Genomic DNA, 25761 nt, shown 5'->3' with positions numbered 1-25761 from the left:
AACATTAGTTTCCTCTGGCTTTTAATGTATGAATGATATATCAATGAACATTTTTGTGTAGGTCTCTTGTTGCATAGAGAATTGTTATTGCTGTAAAGTTTTTAAACATAAACTTGATTTTTAACTGCTGATGTAATAAATTTACTTTTCATGTGGAACTTCTTTAGAAAACAGTAAATTTTCTTGCTGAAATAGCCCTATGTTTTATAAGCTAATTTATCTCATACTAGTCATTTATTGTTTATCACAGAATTTGCAGTATGCACTGTGATTTTCCTTAACCTAACTTTTTAAGTACTTAATTTTTTTTTTTTTTTTTTTGCGGTACGCGGGCCTCTCACCGCTGCGGCCTCTCCCGCCGCGGAGCACAGGCTCCGGACGCGCAGGCCCAGCGGCCACGGCTCACGGGCCCAGCCGCTCCGCGGCACGTGGGATCCCCCCAGACCGGGGCAGGAACCCGCGCCCCCCGCATCGGCAGGCGGACTCCCAACCACTGCGCCACCAGGGAAGCCCCTAAGTACTTAATTTTTAAACAACTTTATGAAAGTGTAGTTTACATACAATAAAATTCACCAACTTTAAATTTACAATTTGATGAGTTTTGACAAATGTAACCATTATCACAATTATGATAGAAAACACTTCTACCCCCTAAAGTTCCTTTGTGCCCCTCTACAGTCTGTCCCCTCTACTGGTAGCTGGTGGCCATTGGGCTGCTTTAAGTCACTACAGTTTGCCTTTTCTTGAATTTCATATAAATGGTAATCCCCTTGTGTGTATATTATTTTGTAATTGTTCTACTGTACCTGGATATTCCGTTCTTTTCCTTTTTCCTGTTTGTATTTCAGTTTTGGAAGAGAGAAAGACAGAGAGGGAGAGAGAGAGAGAATGTGTATGTGTATGTGCTGTGTGTATACGTGTGTGTATGTGTGTGCGTGCGTGTGTGTGTGTGTGTTGAAGCTCACTGATCCACCTCCACCAATCCCACCACCGCTCTGTCCATCAAAAGGACTCTTCATTTCTGTTAGGGATTTTGGTTTCTAATACTCCCGTTTGCTTTTTTAGAGTTTCCATCTCTGCTTACATTACCCATCTGTTCTTGTATGTTGTTCACTTTTACCATTTGAGCCCTTAGCATATTAATCATAGTTAAAAATTGTACAACTGCTTCCACTTAAAAAAAAATTTAAGAACCTGGCCTTTTTCCTGTTGACCAGCAATCTTTGGAGGCTTCTTTGTATATGTCATCAAAAGTTGTTTTCATTAGTGCTCATGGTTTCTCATTTAAGAATATAGGTGGCCACATAAAAACTTGTACTAACTGTTCATAATAACAGTATGTATATTCATAGGTTGGAAACAACTTAAATGTCCATCAAGTGATGAATGGATGAATAAAGTATATCTATACGATGAAGTATTATTCAGAAATAAAAAGAAATGAAGTACTGATATGCTACAACATGGATGAACTTTTCGGCTAAGCCAGTCACAAAGGACTAGAAGTTGTATGATTCCACTTGTATGAACTGTCCAGAATAGGTAAATCCGTAGAGACAAAGTACAGTAGATTAGTGGTTGCCTAGGGTGGGGATGCGAAAGAGGTTTTGTAAGGTGGGGGGAATGGGAGGCTTAGGGGAGTGACAGCTAAGGGATATTGGGTTTCTTTTCACAATAATTAAAATGTTCTAAAATTGATTGTGGTGACAATTGTATGACTCTGGATGTACTAAAAGCCATTGAATTGTATACCTTAAGTATACGATATGTGAATTATATCTTAATGAAGCTGTTAAAGAATGTAGCTGATGTATTGAGGAATACTAAGAGTTCTATGATGCCATAAAGGAATTTTATGGGAAAATACGATTACTTTTCTCATGACACTGACCTCAGAAGGTGTGCTGTCTACCTCAAACTTTCCTGAGTTTCAACAATAACATGTTAATTAAACTCACCTCAATTTTTTGAAAACCTTATCCAGTCTTTGTTAGAGTAAGTAGTCAACCTGTAATTATAGGGTTAATGTTAATTCCAGCACCATATCTTCTTCATTTGTCAAGAAAGATTATATCAAAAAGACTTTATTCTTTAAAAAAAGAATTCAAAATTATACCCAGACCCATCTACACTTTTCTATTTGTACATTACATATTTGTGAGTTACTTATGGATATTTTACAGCAATACGCCCAGAGATCAATTTTTGCTCTCAAGCTTATAAGAGCAATTAAAAATTACTAAGAAAGCCGTAATTTTGGTGGATCTGCTGTCTTGGGCTAATGAAGTGCTTTGGTTTTAAGTGGAAAAGCCAAAGTTATTTTACTTGAGATAATCTGACCACACTTAGTCCCTCACTCCTTTTTTATTTTCTTTTTAGGTTTTAAACTTTTAAGAGATTCCTTCTATGTAAAGAAGATTGATTACTAGTGATATATTTAGAATGTGGAGGTCACTAGTTTTTTTTTTTTTTTTTTTTTTTTTTTTTTTTTTTTTTTTTTTTTTTTTGCGGTATGCGGGCCTCTCACAGTTGTGGCCTCTCCCGTTGCGGAGCACTGGCTCCGGACACGCAGGCTCAGCGGCCATGGCTCACGGGCCCAGCCGCTCCACGGCATGTGGGATCTTCCCAGACCGGGGCACGAACCTGTGTCCCCTGCATCGGCAGGCGGACTCTCAACCACAGCGCCACCAGGGAAGCCCGGTCACTAGTTTTATGATGATATATAGGAGAATGTCAGTGCATTTATAATTTTGAAAGCTTAAATAGTTTGAATGTTGGTGAAACAGCATACTTTTAGAAGATAATATTTTTTTTAGCATAGGTCACATGCTATACAGAGATGCTTTTAAAAGAAAATTCCTATTGATAGTTTTGTTCTGTTATTAAAGTAAAAAACTGATGGTTAAGCTGGTTTGCTTTTAAGGATGAAGCTCTCAGGATATGTAGAGAAAACTGTTAAAGTTGTAACATCCGTCTTTGGCACGAACAACAAGCTATCTAAACTGCTGTACTAATCTAATCACTGTTTTTTCCCCCCCGCTCTTGGTAAAAATGGATGGACATAAGGTTGTAGTAATTGTTCATAGTCATGGTTCGTTAAAAGGACAGTTTTATTAGACTTGGAAAATACAGACATAAAAACTCATCAGATTGGTAATAATGTAGCTCTTGTAGTACTTAATTTTGTAACTTAGTTAAGAAATATAATTGGCCTAAATATCAGCTCAACGATCCAAAAATACAAATAATCCTCTTTATATCACTGTTGTAAATGGCCCTATCTCTCATGAGCCAAACTCTTAGAGTAATTACTTTCTTATGACTCTTTCTTTTCAAAAACTGTTTTAAAAAGAATATGTTTTGGAATCTGTGTAATATTTAACATATAAAGCCTGCATTATTTTGAAGTTGATATTGAAAACCTCTAAACTTCTGACCTTGAATAGAATTTTCTATGTATAACCATTACGTGCAGCTGGTGGATTCAGAATTGCCTTTTCTGGTACTCTGCTTTGTGAAAAATAGAATGTATTGGACATGAGTGCATGACAGCTGACATTTATCAAGGATAACAGGCTTACTCATTTTCACATTTTAAAGTGACTTTGAAAGCTTTGCATGTGCACACATGTTCCACATATGTTCCTAAGATTTAAGTATATTTTCCATCATATATCATTCTTTAATGAGCTTCATATATTAAGCTTATATGATGTGAGTCCACAATCATCTAAAGATCAGAAGTGTAGGTTATTTAATTCACTTCCATAGAATTTTATCTTGCATAGTTGAACAATCATTACAAGTAAAAATGTACATGTACCTAATGTATTCCAGGTAGGACTCTTGTTACATAATGCGTGATTTGTCGTTTGTTTCATTCCCCTACTCTAAAATTCGGCTCTAATGTAGAAAACTGAATTACAGAAATTAATTTTTTTCTACATCAACTGCTAGCATATTGTTCTCCTGTTTAAAAAGATTTTTATAGAGCTAGTTATTTTATTTTACTGGAGGGTGACCATAAACAGAATTGGAATTGAATAATTTTTAGTCTTGGTTCTTAACCTTTTAAAGTTTTCTTTAAAATGAGATCGTGATAATAATTAAAAAAATTCGAGTATAGAGCTGCAGAGTTCCTAATGTGTTGGCAAGTTTGTCAATTAAAATAACACCTTTTATGGTTGGAATAGGTTTCAGATTCTGCAACCCTTCGGTATATTGATATGCAGATCACAGTGACTTGCTGCAAGGTAACAGGAGACATGCTTTGACTTCAGAAGATAAATTGGCCATGCACAGCTGTAATCTACTGTCTTTTCATTTCCAGACATGATTTAGTAGTATAAGGCCTTTGATTCCTAGGCCCTGGGAAGTAAGTTGAAATTTAATTTTTTTGTGTGTATGAGAGTTTTTACTTCGGCTTTTGATAAGCCTGTTTTGTGGTGTGAAGGTATCATGTAAATTGTAGACGTTTCATTACTTAAATAACTCCCGATTCCATTTGAAGTATAAGAAGCCCGAGTTCCATCCCTTTCCATTTTCCTTTTGGCAGTTGAAAAGGAAGCCATTTTATTAAGAATGATGAATAGTGAATGGAATTTTAAATTTAGGCTAGTTAAATTGCCAGTGTCTTTATATCTTAAAAAATTGCAGAGGAATTAATTATCAATTTTAACGTGATTTTTTCAAAGAAGAAATTGTCCTTAAGCACTTGTGACCCAAGTGTCCTTTATAGTAAAAGATACTGTTTCTACAGATTCTTTTGACAGAGAAATGTACAATATCAGAGAAGTTTAAGGAAAATATTTGAAATGTTTACGTAAGAACAGCTTAAGACCACTACCAAAACTGTATTTGTAGATCTTAGCATCTTTGAGAATTCAGTGCTTCTCAAAAGACATCTCTTTAATCTCCTTTTAGGTCCCAAGGTTTAGATTTTCTTAAGTTTATTCATCTGATATTGGAGTTGGAAAACACATTGTTTCCTGATTTTATTTGGGTTGTAGACATAGTTATTTTTTTTTTTTTTTTTTTTTTTTTCTGAGGTATGCAGGCCTCTCACTGTTGTGGCCTCTCCCGTTGTGGAGCACAGGCTCCGGACGCGCAGGCTCAGCAGCCATGGCCCACGGGCCCAGCCGCTCCGCCGCATGTGGGTTTCTCCTGGACCGGGGCACGAACCTGCGTCCTCTGCCCTGGCAGGCAGACTCTCAACCACTGCGCCACCAGGGGAGCCCTAGACATAGTTATTTTAAAAATTCTCTTTTTAAAATAACTTTGTTTCTGTCTGTAAATCATAAGATTCTTGAGGGAGCCATTTTTCGAGTCTACCATTTGCCCACTACTGAGTTTTTTTTTTTTTTCGGTGTGTGGTTTTTTAGATTCTTTCAGCAACCTTGTAAAGGTGATGGCATATCCCCCTTTTACTTCACTGTGCTGCATTCTGGTTGGCTTCATCAGTTTTATTTTCCAGTTCACTGATTGTGTGTGTGTGGTTTTTTTTTTGTGTGTGTGTTGTGTCCAGTCTAGGAATTAATCCCATCTATTGAGTTTTGTTTTGGATATGGGTTTAAGTATCCCATGCTAACCAAATCTATTCAGAGTTCAGATATTTGGTGCTCAGATAATGGGCAATACCATCTTTTTTTGTACTTAATAATTTATGAAGTTTTATAACTCATTCTTTTCACATTCTATTTCTTTATATGTATGTTTTCATGGCTGTTGATTCTTTATCTCATTAAGGATTGTAAACGTTTATTTATTTTTAAAAATAATCTCTATCTTTAAATTAATTAATTTTTGGCTGCTTTGGGTCTTCCTTGCTGTGCACGGGCTTTCTCTAGTTGTGGTGAGCAGGGGCTACTCTTTGTTGCAGTGTGTGGGCTTCTCGTTGCAGAGCATGGGCTCTCTAGGCATGTGGGCTTCAGTAGTTGCAGCACGCAGGCTCAGTAGTTGTGGCTCGTGGGCTCTAGAGCGTAGGCTCAGTAGTTGTGGTGCACAGGCTTAGTTGCTCCGCGGCATGTGGGATCTTCCTGGACCAGGGCTCGAACCCGTGTTCCCTGCATTGGCAGGCAGATACTTAACCACTGTGCCACCAGGGAAGTCCTGTAAACATTTATTTTAAACTTATTTCAAGATTTCATTTTATTGGGTGGCGAATTCATCTTTTGGAATCGATGCATTTCTTGGCCATCTTTCTTAGTTCAGGTTTTAAATCCACTTGGGAATTTTAGTTTACAATTTGCATCTTGAGTGGGAAATTTTCTTTTTTTGGTGCCTTTCATGTGTCCCCCTCTCCCTGCCCCAGGCAATCCTAGCTTATTTTTGTTGCCTTCACAAACCATATCCACCATACCTTCAGTCTACGTTCAGGATTCTGTTCTGAGGTACTATTGCAATATCAGAGCTATGTGTCACCCAGGTTTTGTATGTACAGATTTTCTTTGATTTACGATGGGAGTTACATCCCAGTGAACCCATTGTAAGTTGAAATGGGCTGCAACTGCCACTGCCAGTATTATGAGAGAGTATTATACTGCATATCGCTAGCTGGGAAAAGATCAAAATTCAGAATTCGAAGTAGGGTTTGACCGAATGCATATCGCTTTTGCACTGTTGTAAAGTTGAAAGATTGTAAGTTGAACCTTTGTAAGTTGGGGACCAACTATGTAACCCTTTGCTTTTTCTTCCACAACTACAGGTAACAGTTTGATATAATCAGGTATCTAGATAGCTATTGACAGAGCTTTTTTTCGTCTCTCTCAGAAGTTTTTTGTTTGGTTTCTACCTATGAGCCTTGCTTTTGATTCTGTTACGTTGCACGTGATTTGATTTCCTGAGTGTCTTTGCTAGTTTCTAATGCTAGAGTTCAGTAGGTTCATAGAGTCAACTCATTGCCATATGCTTGCTCTGTGTCTTGCTCCGTAGACCGTATTTGTTATGTTTGAGCATGGCTGTGTCTTTCAAGATTAAAAAAAATACATATTTTGTCATTATTATGTTTAGAGCAAGGGGGGGAGAGTGTGGTTGGTTGAAAGCAATAGTCCACTAAGTCATCTTATCAGGAAGTCCTTTGTTCTTTTGATCTCACAACATGGCTTATTTATTTAGGCCTGCATATAGTAGATACTGAAGTATTTATTAAATGAGTATGTAGAGGATCTGGGCGAAACCATACCAATTTCAAACCCTCAGCCCCTACCTTAATCTAAGACAGTGGTTCTCAGTGTGGTTTGTGAACCCTTGAGAGAGTCCCTGAGAACCTTTTATGGAGTCCACAGAGTTAAAATTATTTCCGAAATAATATATTTTCTGTTTTCATCCTGTTGATGTTTGCACTGATGGTACAAAAGCAGTGATGCATAAAACTGCTGGTGTCTTAGCATGAATCAAGGCAGTGGGACTACCAGACTGTACTAGTAGTCATTGCATTCTTCACTGCCCTGCAGTCAGACTTAAAGGAAAAAAACAAAAACAAAACCCCCCACAAAACCCCACTCGTTTCTCAATTAGGATTGTCCTTGATGAAGGAGCAAAATTTGCTCATTTCATTAAATCTTGACCTTTGAGTACTGTATTTTTAACATTCTGTCTAGTGAGAATGGAAAATATGCAGAAAACACTTCTGCCTACCAAAGTATGATGGTTGTCTTGGGCAAAAGCACTTGTGTGGTTGGCTTGTGTACTGAACAGGCCGCTTTTTTCATGGAATATCATTTTTACTTGAAAGAATGACTAACAAACTGTGGTTATTGGAACTTGGGTATTTGGCAGAAAGTTTCTTGAAATTGAGCAAGGTAAACCTATCACTTCAAGAAAGACATCCAAGAGTATTTGTTGACAGTGATAAAATTGGAGTTTTCAAGTAAAAATTATCATGTTAATTTTGAATCTGTCACCATGAGTGTGAAAGCTTCTCAGTACTTAAAGACTTTATGAATGAGATGGGCGGTGATATATTTATTTATTTTTGGCTGTGTTGGGTCTTCATTGCTGCACGCGGACTACCTCTAGTTGTGGCGGGCAGGGGCTACTCTTTGTTGCCGTGCGCAGACTTCTCATTGTGGTGGCTTCTCTTGTTGCAGAGCACAGGCTGTAGGTGCACGGTCTTCAGTAGCTGTGCACAGGCTCAGTAGTTGTGGCTCGCAGCCTCTAGAGCACAGGCTCAATAGTTGCGGCGCACGGGCTTAGTTGCTCCGCAGCATGTGGGATCTTCCTGGAACAGGGCTCGAACCTGTGTCCCCTGCATTGGCAGGCGGAATCTTAACCACTGCGCCACCAGAGAAGTTCCTGGAGTTTTTGATATTGTATAATGTATCAGTATTTGAAAATCTGCTTAATCAGTGAACTAGTATTATCCAAATGACAATGTTTGATGTTACAAAATCATGCATGGGTTAAAGATTTTTTTCAGAGTGTAAATTTGTGTATTTTAATGTAATAGTATGAAAGTTCATTGGTAGGGTTTCAGATTTCACTTTGCAGCCGATCTTTAAGAAAATACCGCTTGTCCTTGAATGCCAGGGGTTGCTGGCAACGCCAGAAGCTAGGAGAGGGTGGAGCAGTTCTCCCCTGGAGCCTTCAGAAAGAGTATGGCCCTGTCGGCACCTTCATTTTGGACATTGAGCCTCCAGAACTTGAGAGAATATCTTGTTATTGGTAATTTGTTACAGTAATCACAGGAAATTAATACAGTAACCAAACCTGAGTAAAGGGTATTTAGGGTATGCCTTCTACTGTTATGTTTTTTGCAACTTTTTGTAAGTTTGAAAGTATTTTCAAATAAAAACTGAAAGTACCACTTGTCGTTTTAGCACGATATCAAGGAAAATTATTTATAATTAATTGTTAAAGGCTATTGAAATACTCCTTCCTTTTACAAGTATGTGTATCTATGAGGCTGAATTTTCTTCATGTGTTTCAATCAATATGAAGTATTGCAGCAGATTGAATGGTGTCGTAGGTAAGAGGATCCATCTGTCTTCTATTAAAGTCAGACGTAAGGTTTGTAAAAATGTGAAACAATGCCACCTCTCATGGAATTGTTTTGTTTCAGGTTATATTTCATAAAATTGTTTATGTTAACATATAATGGACTTATTTTTAAATGAATTAATATGTCAAATGTTCTAAGTTTTAATTTCTAATACAGTAAATATTGATAGATAATAACCCACATAACCAAAGCTTTTTAGGGTTCCTAGTTTTTAAAAGATAAAGAAATCCTGATATCAAAAAGGTTGAGAACTACTGACCTAGTGAATTTGGTTGGGACTGTAGCAGCCTTTGACTTAAACCATCTCTTTTGGTAGTAAGAACCAGATTGACTGTAGGAGGTTAGGACTTTGAGTAGCTATATGACATGGTGTGCTATGTCTGGTACTCGGTTGTTCCTGCTTTTAAATTACAGATCAGGGGCTTCCCTGGTGGCGCAGTGGTTGAGAGTCCGCCTGCCGATGCAGGGCACACGGGTTCGTGCCCCGGTCCGGGAAGATCCCGCATGCCGCGGAACGGCTGGGCCCGTGAGCCGTGGCCGCTGAGCCTGTGCGTCCGGAGCCTGTGCTCCGCAATGGGAGAGGCCACGACAGTGAGAGGCCCGCGTACCGCAAAAAAAAAAAAAAAAAGAAAAAAAATTACAGATCAGCCATTAATTTTCAGTGGAGACCTTTTATAGCACAAAATACAATTTGTGATTCTACATGTACTAGTTTGTTGATTCCTGGCAGTGGGTCAACAGCTTGTTGAAGGCAACACACACACACACACACACACACACACACACACACACAAACTAACAAAACCCCAAAACAAACAAAAAACAAGCAAACAACAACAACAAAAAACTTCACTCTTTTGATCAACAGTTCATTCTAGGTGTATTGGTGTAGGGAATGAGATCTCCTTTGTCTGTGTGGACATCACCCAGGCTGCCTAAGAGTGACTAACCAAAAAAAAACAACAAAAAAACTTTCCCCCCTCCACAGTTTTATTGAGAACTAATTGACATATGTCACTGAAAAAGTTTAAGGGGGTTGATTTCCGTATATTGTGAAGGGATCTCCACTATAGTTTCAGCTAACATCCATCATCTCATATAGATACAATAAAAAGAAAAGAAAGAAGAAAGGAAAAAAACATTTCCTCCTTGTGATGAGAACTCTTCGGATTCACTCTTTTAACAACTTCCCTGTATATCATACAGCAGTGTTAACCATAGTAGTATATTACATCCCTATTACTTTGTGACCACTCTCAAGACATTTGCTGAAGTGGGTTTTTGTTTTTGTTTTTGTTTTTTCCGGAGGAGGACAGCTAGTTATATTACTTTGTTTTTTTAGTTGTTTTACAATGTTGTGTTAGTTTCTACTGTACAGTGGAGTTCCCTGTGCTATACAGCAGGTTCTCATTAGGTATCTATTTCATACATATTAGTGTATGTATGTCAATCCGAATCTCTCAGTTCTTCTCCCCCCCTTCCCCCCTTGGTGTACATACGTTTGTTCTCTGCATCTGTGTCTCTGCTTTTGCCTTGCAAACCAGTTCATCTGTACCATTTTTCTAGATTCCACGTATATGGGTTAATATACGATATTTGTTTTTCTCTTTCTGACTTACTTCACTCTGTATGACAGTCTCTGGGTCCATCCATGTCTCTGAAAATGACCCAATCCCGTTCCTTTTTATGGCGGAGTAATATTCCATTGTATGTACCACATCTTCTTTATCCATTCATCTGTCGATGGACTTTTAGGTTGCTTCCATGACCTGGCTATTGTAAATAGTGCTGCAATGAACATTGGGGTGCATGTGTCTTTCTGAGTTATGGTTTTCTCTGGGTATATGCCCAGTAGTGGGATTGCTGTGTCATATGGTAGTTCTATTTTTAGTTTTTTTTTTTTTTTTTTAAATTTATTTATTCATTTATTTATTTTTGGCTGTGTTGGGTCTTCGTTTCTGTGCAAGGGCTTTCTCTAGTTGTGGCAAGCGGGAGCCACTCTTCATCGCGGTGCGCGGGCCTCTCACTGTCGCGGCCTCTCTTGCTGCGGAGCACAGGCTCCAGACGCGCAGAGCTCAGTATTTGTAGCTCACGGGCCCAGCTGCTCCGTGGCACGTGGGATCTTCCCAGACCAGGGCTTGAACCCGTGTCCCCTGCATTGGTAGGCAGACTCTCAACCACTGCGCCACCAGGGAAGCCCTATTTTTAGTTTTTTAAGGAACCTCCATACTCTTCTCCATAGTGGCTGTATCAGTTTACATTCCCTGGGTTTTGGTTTTAACCAGTTTAGTTGTATGAATGGTTTTTGTAAGAGTTCATAATTAAATTTTTACCTCAAGTGTTCTCTCACGATAATGAGGTGCCCCCAGCTTTATTTACTCCACACGCATAGACAGGTTTGTGAAGTACACAGAGAAGCTCTTTAAAGTCATGAGTCATGGAACTGACCTTTGAACAGAAAGAAAAAAAAAAAAACCACGCTATGTTTTATTTTAGATTATTTGCGTGATGATCTTTTCATCCTGTTCCTCAGTAGTTCATAGTCTCGCTTGCTGCAAATTTCTTCCCTTGAACAATCATTACCAGATTTTTAGCTCCACGTAGTATAGTAGCTATATTTTGGTGGGGAATAGGGAGGCAGTTGAAGTTAAATTTAGACTTTGATACTTTTCAACCTTGCTACAAGTGCTACACCACCCTCCAACAGGTAAATGATAGGAGTGCATTCTTTTTTTTTTTTTGGTACGTGGGCCTCTCACTGTTGTGGCCTCTCCCGTTGTGGAGCACAGGCTCTGGACACGCAGGCTCAGCGGCCATGGCTCACGGGCCCAGCCGCTCCGCTGGGCACGAACCTGCGTCCCCTGCATCAGCAGGCGGACTCTCAACCACTGCACCACCAGGGAAGCCCAGGAGTTCATTCTTATTTTCTTTATGGACTTTGATATATATGCTCTCATTCGCTATTTGTATTATTGTCATCCTGAAGTCAGTAATGACTTTTGGAGATTCATTTGAAGAGAGAGCTTCTGTCATCAGACATATAACTTCTAGGGATATGGAAGCATTATTTTTAAAAAAGGATTCTTTTGAATTTAAGGTTACTTAGGCTAGGAGTGGAATTATAATTACTGAAGGGTAACAAGCTGTGAGGTCAGGAAAAAAAATAGACAATGGAAACATCGAGGACTGAGCACAGACTAACCTGCAGTCTGCACGGTGACCCATTCAGGAAGCCTTATGAGTCAGACTTGCCATGCCGTGTTGCTGGCATAAGAGACCATCTGCCTCAGCCTCTTTGTTTTAGAGAAGGAAATCTAGCTAAGATGTGTTTTTCCTTTGATATATCTTTTTCTCTCATTTTCCACCTTCAGTACCTTTTCTTTGGAAAATTAATTCAAAGTGCTTCATCAGCTTTATATTTCCACAATGTCAGTTTTTGAGACGTGAGCGTAGCTTCTTTATGCTTTTGATATTGGTGGACAGGGCTAACTTCAGTACTGTAGGGGAGGTGTCTTGTTATTTTAAGCTTTTTACTCTGCAGGCACTCCGTTTTAGGAATACCTGTCTTGTAGTTGACCCATGGCTACCGTTCCCTGTATCATTCATTACTTGGTTAGTGCTCCTTGCTAGAGCAGCTCTGCAGCTCTCAGTCATTTGGTTACCAGGTGGCTAATGGCATCAGCTCTTTAGTTTTAACATTTCTTAAAATTACTTTTTTCTCCGAGGCAGATAGAAATAGTGGATTAGGAGAGAATGGGGCACATGCTGTGATCATCTCTTGTTTGTATCTTTATTGCTTATTAATTAAATTTATATCAGATTTTATTTCTGCTCTGTGCACATACTCCTCTAACTCCCCACTGCTTATCTTAATCCAGAGCTTTACCACTTACCTCAAGGGGGTTGAACACTTTCTCTTTCCTCCCTCCCTCCCTCCCTCCTTCCCTCCCTCCCTCTCCTTCTTATGTTTTCATTATGTGCCAAGGGACAACCTTAGGTGTAAATAATACTTTTGATGTAGAGATATTTACGTCTGTCCAAGAAAAATTAAACCACAAATCCAGAAATAAAATAAGATATAAAAAAGAACCAGCACTGTTTGCTTTACCTAGCACATTTGAAAGTACTTGGATAACCTCTTCAGAATCTTCTAAAAGGTGCCAACTTATTCTGTAATTATACCTGTTTATCTTAAGGACACAGACATCTGTGACAATAGTTTTATTCTATTTTCATGGCTTTATGTTAGCTACTAACTGCCACTTACCACACTGTTCCAGTGGGAAAATGTTTTAAATTCCAGTCAGCTATCTGTACGCTGAAGATAGCCTGAATAGTTCTGGCTAATTGATTTGTCTGAAGCTTTTTAATTTGTTGCTGTATGGTATATTTGTAACTATTTGTTTTTCAAATGAGAGCAAGATTGATGTTGCTGTGAACATACATCTTTGTTCTTGGTATCGTGTACCTCAGGGATCACCATTATTCCCTGTTCCAGTTGCTTGCTTTGTATTGCTTTTCATTCTCACAATAAGCATAAGAATATGTGAGATGTGATTATCCCCAGTTTTTACAGGTGATAAGCTTTTTATAGGTGATAAGTTTGAGTCTAACAAAGCCCCCCTGTTGTCTTTTTTATTGTATCATAGTACATCAGCCGTGAAGGATTCAAAACCCTTGAGTTTTATTTTGATAGATACCTTGAAGCCACCATATTTTTTGGAATGGGAATATCCAAGTGAAAAATGACATGTCAGAAGGAAGCAGAACTGTTCTACAAGGTATTTAGCCCCTTCCCCCCAATCTTCTCTATATTTTAGGAATATTGTAGTTGGTCAGAGGTACATCTAGTGGGATGGGAAGGAGAAGGAGAACTGGAGTTGGAAAAAGGAACAAGGGGAATGGTGGTAGTAGGAGTGAAAAGAGAGAGGAAGGAGTTTGTAATAAAAGAAAGTCTCTTACAAGTTTTTATTATGGTTTAGAGCTTATAGCGTAGAAAGTAGAAACAGAAAAGTGTCCAAGAATAGAGTGTAGTGTGTAAAATGTTGTAATAAACTATCGAAAATGCATTAGGATAAAGAAGGGATAACTTTTTCTAATTGGAGAGTTGGGAATGGTCTCACCAGAGGTGACAGCTGAGTTTGATCTTGAAGGATGACTAGGTATTCTAGTATTCTAGATAAAAGAGGGATGAAGGGGAGATCTAAAAAGAAATAAATGACTTAAGGTTACATACAAATAGGAAATGTTTCCATATCTTTTGTCAAAATCTCTTTTAGCACAAGCCACTTGGGTAGTGGAGGTGGTGGTGAGGAAGAAGTACAACTAGATAGTATGTTGTTCAGGAATGAAGCCAAAATGTGGTTTACGAGCTTGGGGTTTAGGTCTGTTCCTGTGAATGAGAGAGATTCAGCGTGTTACATTGTAAGAGTCACTGTAACCTTTAAAACAGCTAAAGAATTACCCAGCTAGTTAGTATGCTGTCAGGAGAGGGTAATTTGATTTCAGTGGAATTGGCTTGCTTATTAACTCCCTCTGCACAGTGTGTATTTGTGAACTTCAACTCTGTTGCTCACGTAGAGGTTGAGAAGTCTCTTGGCAACAAGCTTCCAGTTGTAGCTAACACTTGCCTTGGCTAATTGGTATGCCCAGTTCTGGTACTAGAACCTCTGGGGAGTTTGTGTTTGAGTTCAGTGTCATCAGGCTTAAACCGGAGCATAAATGTAAAGGGGCTTTGGGGTCATCCTGTTGATTGAGAATGAAAAGGCAAGACATACAACAGGAGAAGGGAGAATGAAACCTTGTGGATGAACTAGCTGTTAATTCACGTTTGGATGCTTCTCACCTCAACTTATGTATTAAAAATAAGATATTTTATTGCTCCCTGCTAGCCCTTTTCCAAATTTGCAGACATTATTAACTAAAGATAGAGGAAAAGAATGACCAGGACCTGAGATTTACACTGTTTTCTGGCATATGTCTACACCAAGGTAGTTTATTGTAGATACTGTTTATATGCATTTTCTCTGTTTTCAAAAAACTGTATGCTGGTAGGTTTCCTATCAGCTGTGCCTTCATTTTAACACTTACCAAATAATGTTGTTATAATTGTATGTTCCTCTCTTCTGCTTGCCTGAGAGTTCTAGCAATGTGTGGTGTCATTTATCCCTCTTTCCTGGTCCTCAAATGGTCTGGGCATGCAAATGTTTGAACGGAAATGGAATTAAATTTTAAAAATGGATTGCATTGGGTGGTTCATACTTTATCCTACTAAACATGACAGGTTATCAACAACACAACAAAAGGATATTGCAAGTTAGCTTTTATATGAAACTACCCCCCCATCTTGTCTCCTTTCAGTTCTTATCCTTTATACCAGGGTTGAATTAAAACATAAAGGTAGGAGATACTCACTGGAAGAGTCATCTGGTTGGTGAGGAAATGTCCATAGTGGCTCCATGTTTATTGACTTTTCTTCCCCTGCCTCCTCTTGTCCCCTAAACACACACAGGTTCTATTTTGTGTCCTTTCTTTGCTCCATGGTGCTGGTTCTCTTGGAGCTGCACAGAAGATTGAAATAAACCTCTCATTTTATATTTTGGAAAATATAATCTTGTAGGATTAAGCCTAACTGGTGATGACTATATACTAAAATTGTCTTTTGAGTAAGAGCATCAATTTGCAACTTGTATTTTGGGTAGTTCGTTTATGTATGGACGTCTCATAAATCTTTCCCGAGGGTAATTTTTTTTCTAATTGGCTTTGATCAGCCTCTGCTTTTACATAATGCTTCAAGCAGTTTTCGGTAAATCAGTTCAAATCCACAGTTGTATGAAAATTTCCTTAAGTTACTGGGATTCTCAGGAGACACCCAGAAATACTCCCTAATTGGCGTATTTAATCATACCTTGTATAAATCAGGCAAACAAGCCTGATTAATAAACTGAATTACTGGTGGGATATTCAGAAGTTCTTGGCTCCAGCATTTAATCTTAGAAAACCCAAGAATGAAAATATTTGACATATTATTTTGGGTATAGTTAATGTTTTTCTGATCTAAGTTTCCTTCTTGCCATGTAAGCCACTAACTGTTGGTTTCAGTTGGAAATAAAGGTCATGGTTAATAGTAGACCACCTCAGAGGGCCATTTATCTGGTGATCTGTAGAGTAATGGTTGGTTTTTAGGAGCTTGAGGGGAATAGCAGCATTAGTACCTGCTGAGCTGGAGCGTCTCCTTGCCTCTGACCCTAATACTGCATGCCCCTAAACACTGCATGGAACAACTTCTCAATGTCCTTACTGATGAGCTGAGACATTTTCTGGTTAATTGGTTGGAAATGGTGTGACTCAACAGTATAAGTGGTTTATTTTTTTTGGGGGGGGGTGGATAAAATGCTCAAGGAACATTTGGTACATATTTTGTTGATTATAAAGTCTGAAAATATTATAATCCCAGCTCTGGTATCTAGTATCTGTGTGTGATCTAGATACTTCTTTATCTGTAAAATGAGAGTAATACATACTTTGGAGGGTCGTGAGAAATTATACAGAATATGTGATATGCCCAGTACTGTACTGCCACAAAAGTTATCTGTCCTCTTCCCTCTCCCTTATTAATTTAGGAAAATAAAATATTTTAGTTGGTCTTCAGGCCATTTGAGATTTACTGGGTAACTTATCTCCTCCCCATTTTGGCATGGCATGGCATGGCTTTTCTTAGGGTCTCCCCGCCCCCCCCCCCCCCAATAACTTCTTGCTCACCTGATGGACACTAGCATTGTTGATTGATGTCTCTTCCTTTTGGACAGGGAGTACTTCCTGTATCTTTGTCCATCTGGCTAGTTTGTTGTACATAATCAAGATTTCCCATCCTGTCTTAACTGTGAATAACCAAAGGGAAAGCTAGTTAATGCTGCTAAGCCACATATCATCATTTTCATGGCTTTTGAGCTGGCGGATATAATTCTTTGTTGTTTTTAGAGTGAAAGCATGTTCATTTTCTAGCAGTTTATTGTATTCTGTGCATGTCTAAGCTTAAACCTGTACCACAGCATGATTGTTTTATGTAGAAAGCCCTATAGTATTTATAGAGAAATGTTATCCAATTGCTATAAGATTCTTGTTCATTTTAAATCTGATTTATCATGAATCTGCTTACGACTTTTCCAAATAATATAGAAATAGGTAGCGTATTTTGAGAGCATTGAATTTATTGTAAATTGCTATTATTCTGTATTAAAGTAGTTGTATAAAATATGTCGCTTAAATGTAATCTTAAAGTGTGCATTGTCATATTAATATATTTAAGTAGTATAGCATAGAACTTTTAAGTAGAAATATTTTATACAAGGAAAATAATTGTAAAAATGACTCAAGGATCTAGACAGTCCAGTTCACCTGGAAGTGTGGTTGAGGTGTATCTCCAGTTTAACAGTCAGTTGGGGGACATCTCTTCATTAGCAATGCAAATTAAAACTACAATGAGGTATCGCCTCACACTGGTCAGAATGGCCATTATCAAAAGAGCTAGAAACAAATGCTGGAAAGGGTGTGGTGAAAAGGGAACCCTCCTACGCTGTTGGTGGGAATGTAAATTGATACAACCACTATGGAAAACAGTATGGAGGTTCCTTAAAAAACTAAAAATAGAACTACCACATGACCCAGCAATCCCAGTACTGGGCATATACCCTGAGGAAACCATAATTCAGAAAGAGACATGCACCACAGTGTTCATTGCAGCACCATTTACAATAGCCAGGACATGGAACCAGCCTAAATGTCCATCGACAGATGAGTGGATAAAGAAGATGTGGTATATATATACAATGGAATGTTACTCAACCATAAAAAGAAATGAAATTGAGTTATTTGTAGTGAGGTGGATGGACTTAGAGTCTGTCATACAGAGTGAAGTAAGTCAGAAAGAAAAACAAATACCGTATGCCAATGCATATATATAGAATCTTGAAAAAAAAATACTGATGAACCTAGTTGCAGGGCAGGAATAAAGAGGTAGATATAGAGAATGGACTTGATGACATGGGGTGGGAGGGCAAAGCTGGGGCAAAGTGAGAGTAGCATCGACGTATATACACTACAGAATGTAAAATAGTTGGCTGGTGAGAAGCAGCAGCATAGCACAGGATCAGCCCGGTGCTTTGCGATGACCTAGAGGGATGGGATAGGGAGGGTGGCAGGGAGGCTCAAGAGGGAAGGGATATGGGGACATGTGTGTGCATATGGCTGATTTGCTTTGTTGTGCAACAGAAACTAACACGGTATTGTGAAGCAATTATACTCCAACAAAGATGTAGAAAGAAAAATGTGCACACACACACAGAAATACATGTATGCACCTCACTATTGGATAAGAGTACAGGTTGCCCAGGGGTAGGGCAGTTATATATTGTGGTCCTAATTTCTTTTCTACTCAACTGTGTAGATGATAATCTTTAATTGTAAGGAATCAGAATTTAGAAGGGGCCCAATATTAATAGACTGTTCTTGTAGTCAGAGATACTGGGAGACTCTTGTGCTATATTATTTCCCATTTGAATATGGATTTTATCAATTCCATATATTCTTCAAACTAGATGGGTTGTAATTTAAGATGTAAAAATGTAAGCTGTACAGTTACTGATCTGTGTTTCTTAACCTTTTGAACTTATTGGCGGGGTGGAATTGATCTACTCATGGGCCTGGTACATGTTCTGTCCCCCTCTCCCACCCTAATTCTTGACTAGTGACTGAAAATGGTCTAGATTTAGTGTGTATATGCTAAGCATTTACCTTTCATACCTTCAAAAGAATAATTTACCAAACTAGATAATATATCCCCCCAGATAAATATAGTTTGAGTCTGGCTCCACCAGTGAGTAGACAACAGACTTGGCAAGTAAAACGAATGCTATTTATACTTTTTTATGTTCATAACTGATATTGATGCAAAATAAATAGAAAACTGTACATAAAGAATTTGTCATAGTCATCTGTGCTCAGGAATTATTATTGTATATGCTGAAACTATTTTTTGGGGGGTGTGGGAAATGCTTCTGTTTATTATTTCTAATGTTGAACATTTTCTTCAGCCAAATGAAATTTAAAGGATGTATTTATTCTACTTTGATTTTTTTGTTATACAGTATTTTGTCATTCAGACTTGGACATCATGTGGTTTTTTAGGCATGGTACAGTGATTGTAGTACCAAGGTTTGTCCCTATCTAAGAACTAGAAAAAGAAATCTGTCAAGCCTGTTCCTAAAAAAATAGAATGTGAAAATTATTTTATATCTTAGTTATATTGATATCTTCATGTTTGAGTAAACACCACTACCGTGGTTTTACTTTTTATTTTTCTATTTTTTAAATATGTATTTATTTATTTATTTTGGCCGTGCCGGGTCTTAGTTGTGGCACACGGGATCTTTAGTTGCAGCATGCGAACTCGTAGTTGCAGCATGCGTGTGGGATCTAGTTCCCTGACCAGGGATCGAACCCGGGCCCCCTGCATTGGGAGCGTGGATTCTTACCCAGTGGACCTACCAGGGAAGTCCCACTACTGTGGTTTTAAATTAGGATCTTGCATTGGTACATTTCTGGATAATTACCTCTGTTACTAGAGATCATTGGACTCTGTGAAACAGTAAACTTGGTAGCATGTAGACTGCACAGTCATGTGCACATTATAGCTTGTTGTTCTGCCACATCAAGAGAAGGGGCCACATGTGTATTTGGACATAGGTAGACATGTTTAGGTTTCTCTTATATGCACATAAACATTGACTTAACATGAATGACATGTATGCACTTCTGGTTTACATGATAATTGTGATTATTTTTTTTCACACTAAGATTGTCATGGTTTTGATTCTCTATTGATGTAATTTACGTCTCTAAAATTCATTTCAGTGACATCCTATATCAACCATAGCAGTAAAAATTTTAAAAGTTTAAAGTAACCTTTGAACTTCTATAGAAATCAGAATGGAGGAAAATCTGTTTTATAAAATATGACTTGATAAGTTGAATGTTCCATTTACTCAGTACTTTTCAAGGCATGCTTATTGATCACCTCTTATATGCTAGGCACCTTAAACTGTACTGGAGATTCAGCTTATGTGTAACAGCAAGGTAAGGGAATAATGCTGAGAACATAGAATAAATTATGTCTTTCAAATTAAATGCTGTTATCCACTAAAGAGTTCATTACTCAGTTTTGAGGATTCAGCTTATGTTTAACGTCAAAGTAAGGAAATAGTATCTAGAATGTGGAGTAAATTATATTTTTAAAATAAAATGCTATTACTCACTGGATGGTTGGCCACTCAATTTAAAAATAACCTTTGAATGAAACAAATATAAAACTAATTGTATTGAGTCGTGACTACTCTATTTCTGTTTTTTTTAAACTAATTTTTATTGGAGTATAGTTGCTTTACAATGTTCTATTTCTGTTCTTAAGGAATCACTTTTTCTTTTTAAACATGAAAATTGGAAATCAAAACTGAACATACTTTTTTTAAAATAGATCTTTATTGGAGTATAATTGCTTCACAATACTGTGTTACTTTATATTGTACAACAAAGTGAACCAGCCATATGCAGATGAATTTTTTAAGTGGTAACTTGAGAGCTCTGCTGCCATTAAACTTCCTTTGTAGGAAACAAGTGTCAATATGTTGTAGCTTCTTTTTAGGCAAGGTTATAATACCAATTCACACAGACCAATGTTTCTCAATCTGGGGGTGGGGGAGGTTCCTTCCCACCCCCAGGAGTCATTTGGCAATGTCTGGATACTTTTGGTTGTGGGGAGGGGTGGTGTGCTACTGGCAGCGAGTGGGTACAGACCAGGGATGCTGTTCGTCACCCTATGATACACAGGAAAGACCCTACAACCAAGAATTATCAGTCAAAAATGTCAATACTGCTGAGGTACAAAGAAACTGGCCTGTATCTAGACAGCTGGTATCAAATACAACATAATTCTGCCAAGTACAGGTTACCTAAGAAAATAGTGCGATTAATTTGATGCTTAAAACCCACTTTTAAAATCACCGGAATAAAACTCAGCATTTAACGTTAGTTCATTAGTTCATGTCTTTTATTAACCAATATACAATCACTTGTCTTCTGGTTTGTTGAAACAATAGGTCAGACAACATTTTTCACAATGTCTGTCAAAGTGGCTGGCCATAAAAACTCCAGCACCACATTCATCTGAAGGGCACTCCCGACGAAGGTGACCGATTTTGCCATTCTCATCCACCTTATAGTGTTTCAGGACAGCCAGCTTAACCTTCTTTCTCTTGTGCTTACTCTTGGGAGTGTTGTAAGACTTCTTCCTTATCACCACCACGAAGTCTCAACACAAGATGAAGAGTGGACTCTTTTCGAATGTTGTGGTCAGACAAAGTACATCCATCTTCCAGCTGCTTGCCAGCAAAGATCAGTCTTTGCTGGTCAGGAGGAATTACTTCCTTGTCCTGGATCTTGGCCTTTATGTTTTCTGTTGTATCCGAGGGTTCGACCTCGAGAGTGATGGTCTTCCCCGTCAGGGTCTTCACGAAAATCTGCATATTGGCGGTGGTGCCACCGCAGATGGTGGATCAGAAAAGATGAACATACTTTTAACTTTATTTGGAAATAATTTTAAAGTTAACGCAAAGTTGCAAGAGAAAGAATAGTACAAAGAATTTAAAAATTTCTGCCCAGCTGAGATTCAACCAGTGTCAACAATTTGCTGGCCTCCTTTCTTTTCTCTTCTTCCCTTCCCCTCCTCTTCTCCTGTTACTCACTCACTCACTTACTTGTATGTAATCCCCCCCGCCCAAACATTGGAGGGTCCTTTGTGTACATAATGGCTTTTTTGTCCTAAATACTAAGAATAGGGATAGTCTCTTAAATAACCACAGTACAGAAATAAACTTCAGTAAATTTAACATTGGTAAAATACTTTATCTATTGTCCATATTCTAAATTTTGTTAGTTGATCCAATAGTGTCGTTTATAGCATTTTCCCCCTCTAGTACAGGATCCAGTATAGGATCAAATATTGCATTTAATTGTCATTTCTCTTTAGCTTCCTTTAATCTGGAATACTTAAAGACTTTGTCTTTTATGACATTGTCATTTTTGAAGAATATAGTATTGTGGCATTGTGGGATCTGGTTACACTTTATTTTTAAATTTTATTTTAAAAAATTTATTTGGCTGCATCGGGTCTTAGTTGTGGCAAGCGGGCTCCTTAGAGTTGTGGCAGGGAGGCTCCTTAGTTGCAGCTCCAGGGCTCCTTGGTTACAGCACATGGGCTCCTTAGTTGTGGCACGCTGGCTCCTTAGTTGTGGCACGCTGGCTCCTTAATTGTGGCACACTGGCTCCTTAGTTTTGGCATGCAAACTCTTAGTTGTAGCACACATGTGGGATTTAGTTCCCTGACCAGGGATCGAACCTGGGCCCCCTGCATTGGGAGCGCAGAGTCTTATCCACTGTGCCACCAGGGAAGCCCCTGTGGTTACACTTTAAAATCATGACATTGAGCCACATTAGTGGGGGCTTCCTTGATGGTGCAGTGGTTAAGAATACGCCTGCCAATGCAGGGGACACGGGTTCCGGCCCTGGTCTGGGAAGATCCCACATGCTGCGGAGCAACTAAGCCCGTGCGCCACAGCTGCTGAGCCTGCGCTCTAGAGCCTGCGAGCCACAACTGCCGAGGCCCATGCGCCTAGAGCCTGTGCTCTGCAACAAGAGAAGCCACTGCAGTGAGACGATGGTGCACCGCAACGAAGAGTAGCCCCTGCTCGTCGCAACCAGAGAAAGCCTGTGCACAGCAGTGAAGACCCAACACAGCCAAAAATAAATAAATAAACAAGTAAATAAATAAGCCACATTAGTGAAAGTTATTTTAAGTTCGTTTCTCTTTTATTTTAACTTACGTTGTGAGAAAAAAACCACACCAAGTTCTTAAAACGTATCAGCTTTTCAGCCTTTACATTTTACTATCAAAATTATTGGTAGAATAAATATCGTTGGTGTTTAATTCATACTTAGAACACCTGAAAGATGATAATGTAATCTAAAACTTCCCATTTTGGTTTTTTAAAGCTACATATTTTAAGTTTGATGAGGATCTTGTGTAAAATTTTGCATTTCTATTTGTCTCTCATCCTGGCAGTATTGTGCCACCTAGTGGAAATGTATGTCCTTCCATGTATGTCTCAGACTAGATGGAATGCAAGATGCATTTTAACAAATGAAGAAAAAGTATTTTGGAGTATTTGAACTTCTCCGTTGACTTGCAGTTCTTTTTTTTTTTGGACTTGCAATTCTTTATAGCAGTGATTGTCTTCGTAAACAAGAGTTTAGGACAAATAAAATTCTTGTTAAGTGAAGGCTTAGTAGATGTCTTAAAATTATGAGCCACTGAATATTAAAATCTGCTTTTTTCAACAATAGCCTACATTTATTTTATCAGTGCAACTTTAACTAAGGCATATTATATTTCCATCAGTTAATATTAAAATAATTGTTGTTCTGTGGATCTTCTCAGAATCCTCCCACCTGGAGTTTTATTGTTGTACATCTAATTTGTAAGCAGAATGTATGGAGTTTACATGTTATTTACACAATCTCAGTTTATTTTGAAGTAGCAGAAGAAAAACACATTGGATGATAAATACTAAAGAAATGGTCTAAGGAAAAAATGTTCTACCTTGAAAATAGCCTGAAAATAATTTAGGTATTTATCATTTGAAGACTTCTTACCAATTGACAAGATAAGATCTTATTTGTGTATAAGTAAAATTTAGGATTTTATCAGTTGGAGACTTGACAGTCTCTTTTTCTTATTAACTATGCAGAAGATGCCTTGTTCTTTGTGAGGTATTCAATATACGCATTTTTTTACATCTTTATTGGAATATAATTGCTTTACAATGGTGTATTAGTTTCTGCTTTATAACAAAGTGAATCAGTTATACATATGCATATGTTCCCATATCTCTTCCCTCTTGCGTCTCCCTCCCTCCCACCCTCCCTATCCCACCCCCCAAGGCGGTCACAAAGCACCGAGCTGATCTCCCTGTGCTATGCGGCTGCTTCCCGCTAGCTAACTACCTTACGTTTGGTAAATATACGCATTTTTACTCAGTCTTGAGAAACATTTGTCCTGGGGTTGGATGGACATTCTGCATAATTAAACTGGAATATGAACTCTTGAGGTCTTCAGAACAGTTGTGTACTATAAAGAATTTTGAGAATTATCTAACCATTTAGGGAAAGCAGTTCTGAATTACAACATGCAGCCATTCAAGCATATGACACCTTTATGAGAGTCATGGATATTTTATAATGTTTGTATCTTATTATTCTTTCTTAGTTGCTGATGTATATTCAAGATGAGCGGATTAGGAGAAAACTCCTTGGATCCACTGGCCCCTGATTCACGAAAACGCAAGTTGCCATGTGATACTCCAGGACAAGGGTAAGCAGTTTATTTCCTGATACTTCACCAAGGGCGCCTCCCCCGCCTTTATTTGTTTTGAAGATACCATTTCAGCTTTCTTTATTTGCATTTTCTGGTTAGATTTGTTTGTTTGTTTTTTGTCTTTGTTTAAATAATATGATTTTGCTTTGTAGTAAGTACAGTGGTACAGTGATGAGATGGGGACATTCTTATGTTATAATAGAGGCTTTATGGCTGATTCAGATAGAAATGAGAATATTATACTAACTGTGTGATATTGTAAGAAGCATTTCTCAATAGAGGACATAAGAGTTAGGAGTAGCTCGACAAGATTATTACAAGTAAGAATCTTTAGTATCCTTTAATAACATGTTATAAGTTGATATTTTGGCAATTGTGGGGTTTCATCATTCTTTTCCTGAATGAAGTTAGAAGTTTAAAAAATAGAAATAAAATATTCTATTTTATGCAGTGATACTTTATAGCTTTTTTAGTGTTTGCCAAGGTCAATATCACTTGAATTTCACTGTGATGGTTGCAAAATAAAAAAACCTATAATTCATAAAACCTCATAATTAATAAGGAGCTATTACTGTTTTTATTATTAATTTTATTGTCTCTTCGTGGTAAAGACTATTTATCCCCATTTTCCAGATGATGAAATGAGACTAATGCCTAAGGCCACTAGGCTAACAACAGGTGGATTTGAATTTAGGTTTGAATGAATTTCAACTGTATTGTACTAGGTCTCCAAGACAATGTTTTGGTAGTCTTTATGGGCTGAATTTAGTTTGTTTATATATGAGTGTAATGGTGTTGTGTAGGTACTGATTCTGCTCATAGCTCTTTTGTGATAGGTATATTTATGGCCTTTCCCCCCCCCTCCCCCAGTCTTACCTGCAGTGGTGAAAAGTGGAGACGGGAGCAGGAGAGTAAATATATTGAAGAATTGGCTGAACTGATATCTGCTAATCTTAGTGATATTGACAACTTCAATGTCAAACCAGATAAATGTGCAATTTTAAAGGAAACAGTAAGACAGATACGTCAAATAAAAGAGCAAGGTAATACAAAGTAAGAAAACACTCAAGTCTTTTAGAAGGAACTTGTTAACTGTGTTCACATTTGCCTTTTGCTACCTGTTGCTTAGGTGGGAACTGCTGCTCCTTGAGGGCTGTCCTCTGTGGGGCTAGATGGACAGATGAGTTGACCAGCTTTGCTCTTTAGGAAACAGTCACCAGGATTGGAAGAAGGCCAGTGTTGCTCACCCTGTCACTTGTTAGGTCCCTTTCAGGAAGCA

General features: G+C 38.2%; 1 protein-coding gene and 1 pseudogene across 6 annotated transcripts in view; one reads left to right on the top strand and one right to left on the bottom strand.

The window, feature by feature from the left end:
• NCOA3 (nuclear receptor coactivator 3) overlaps positions 1-25761 on the top strand; it is a 122228-nt gene that overhangs the window by 69047 nt on the left and 27420 nt on the right. For 3 of the 6 annotated variants that reach the window (XM_032604578.1, XM_032604582.1, XM_032604577.1), the window contains 2 exons: positions 24375-24479; positions 25353-25525. In XM_032604578.1, the coding sequence (XP_032460469.1) occupies positions 24394-24479; positions 25353-25525 (259 nt within the window). In that variant the 5' untranslated portion in view covers positions 24375-24393. Of the gene's footprint in view, positions 1-12653; positions 12664-13647; positions 13780-24374; positions 24480-25352; positions 25526-25761 lie in introns of those variants that run through there. The other 3 variants (XM_032604579.1, XM_032604580.1, XM_032604583.1) reach the window with 3 other exon arrangements.
• LOC116739827 lies at positions 21084-21609 on the bottom strand (annotated as a pseudogene).

This window comes from Phocoena sinus, chromosome 15, assembly GCF_008692025.1.
Source record: "Phocoena sinus isolate mPhoSin1 chromosome 15, mPhoSin1.pri, whole genome shotgun sequence".
Taxonomy (NCBI): domain Eukaryota; kingdom Metazoa; phylum Chordata; class Mammalia; order Artiodactyla; family Phocoenidae; genus Phocoena; species Phocoena sinus.
The sequence above is the reverse complement of the archived record's forward strand: the minus strand, read 5'-3'. Positions and strand labels throughout refer to the sequence as shown.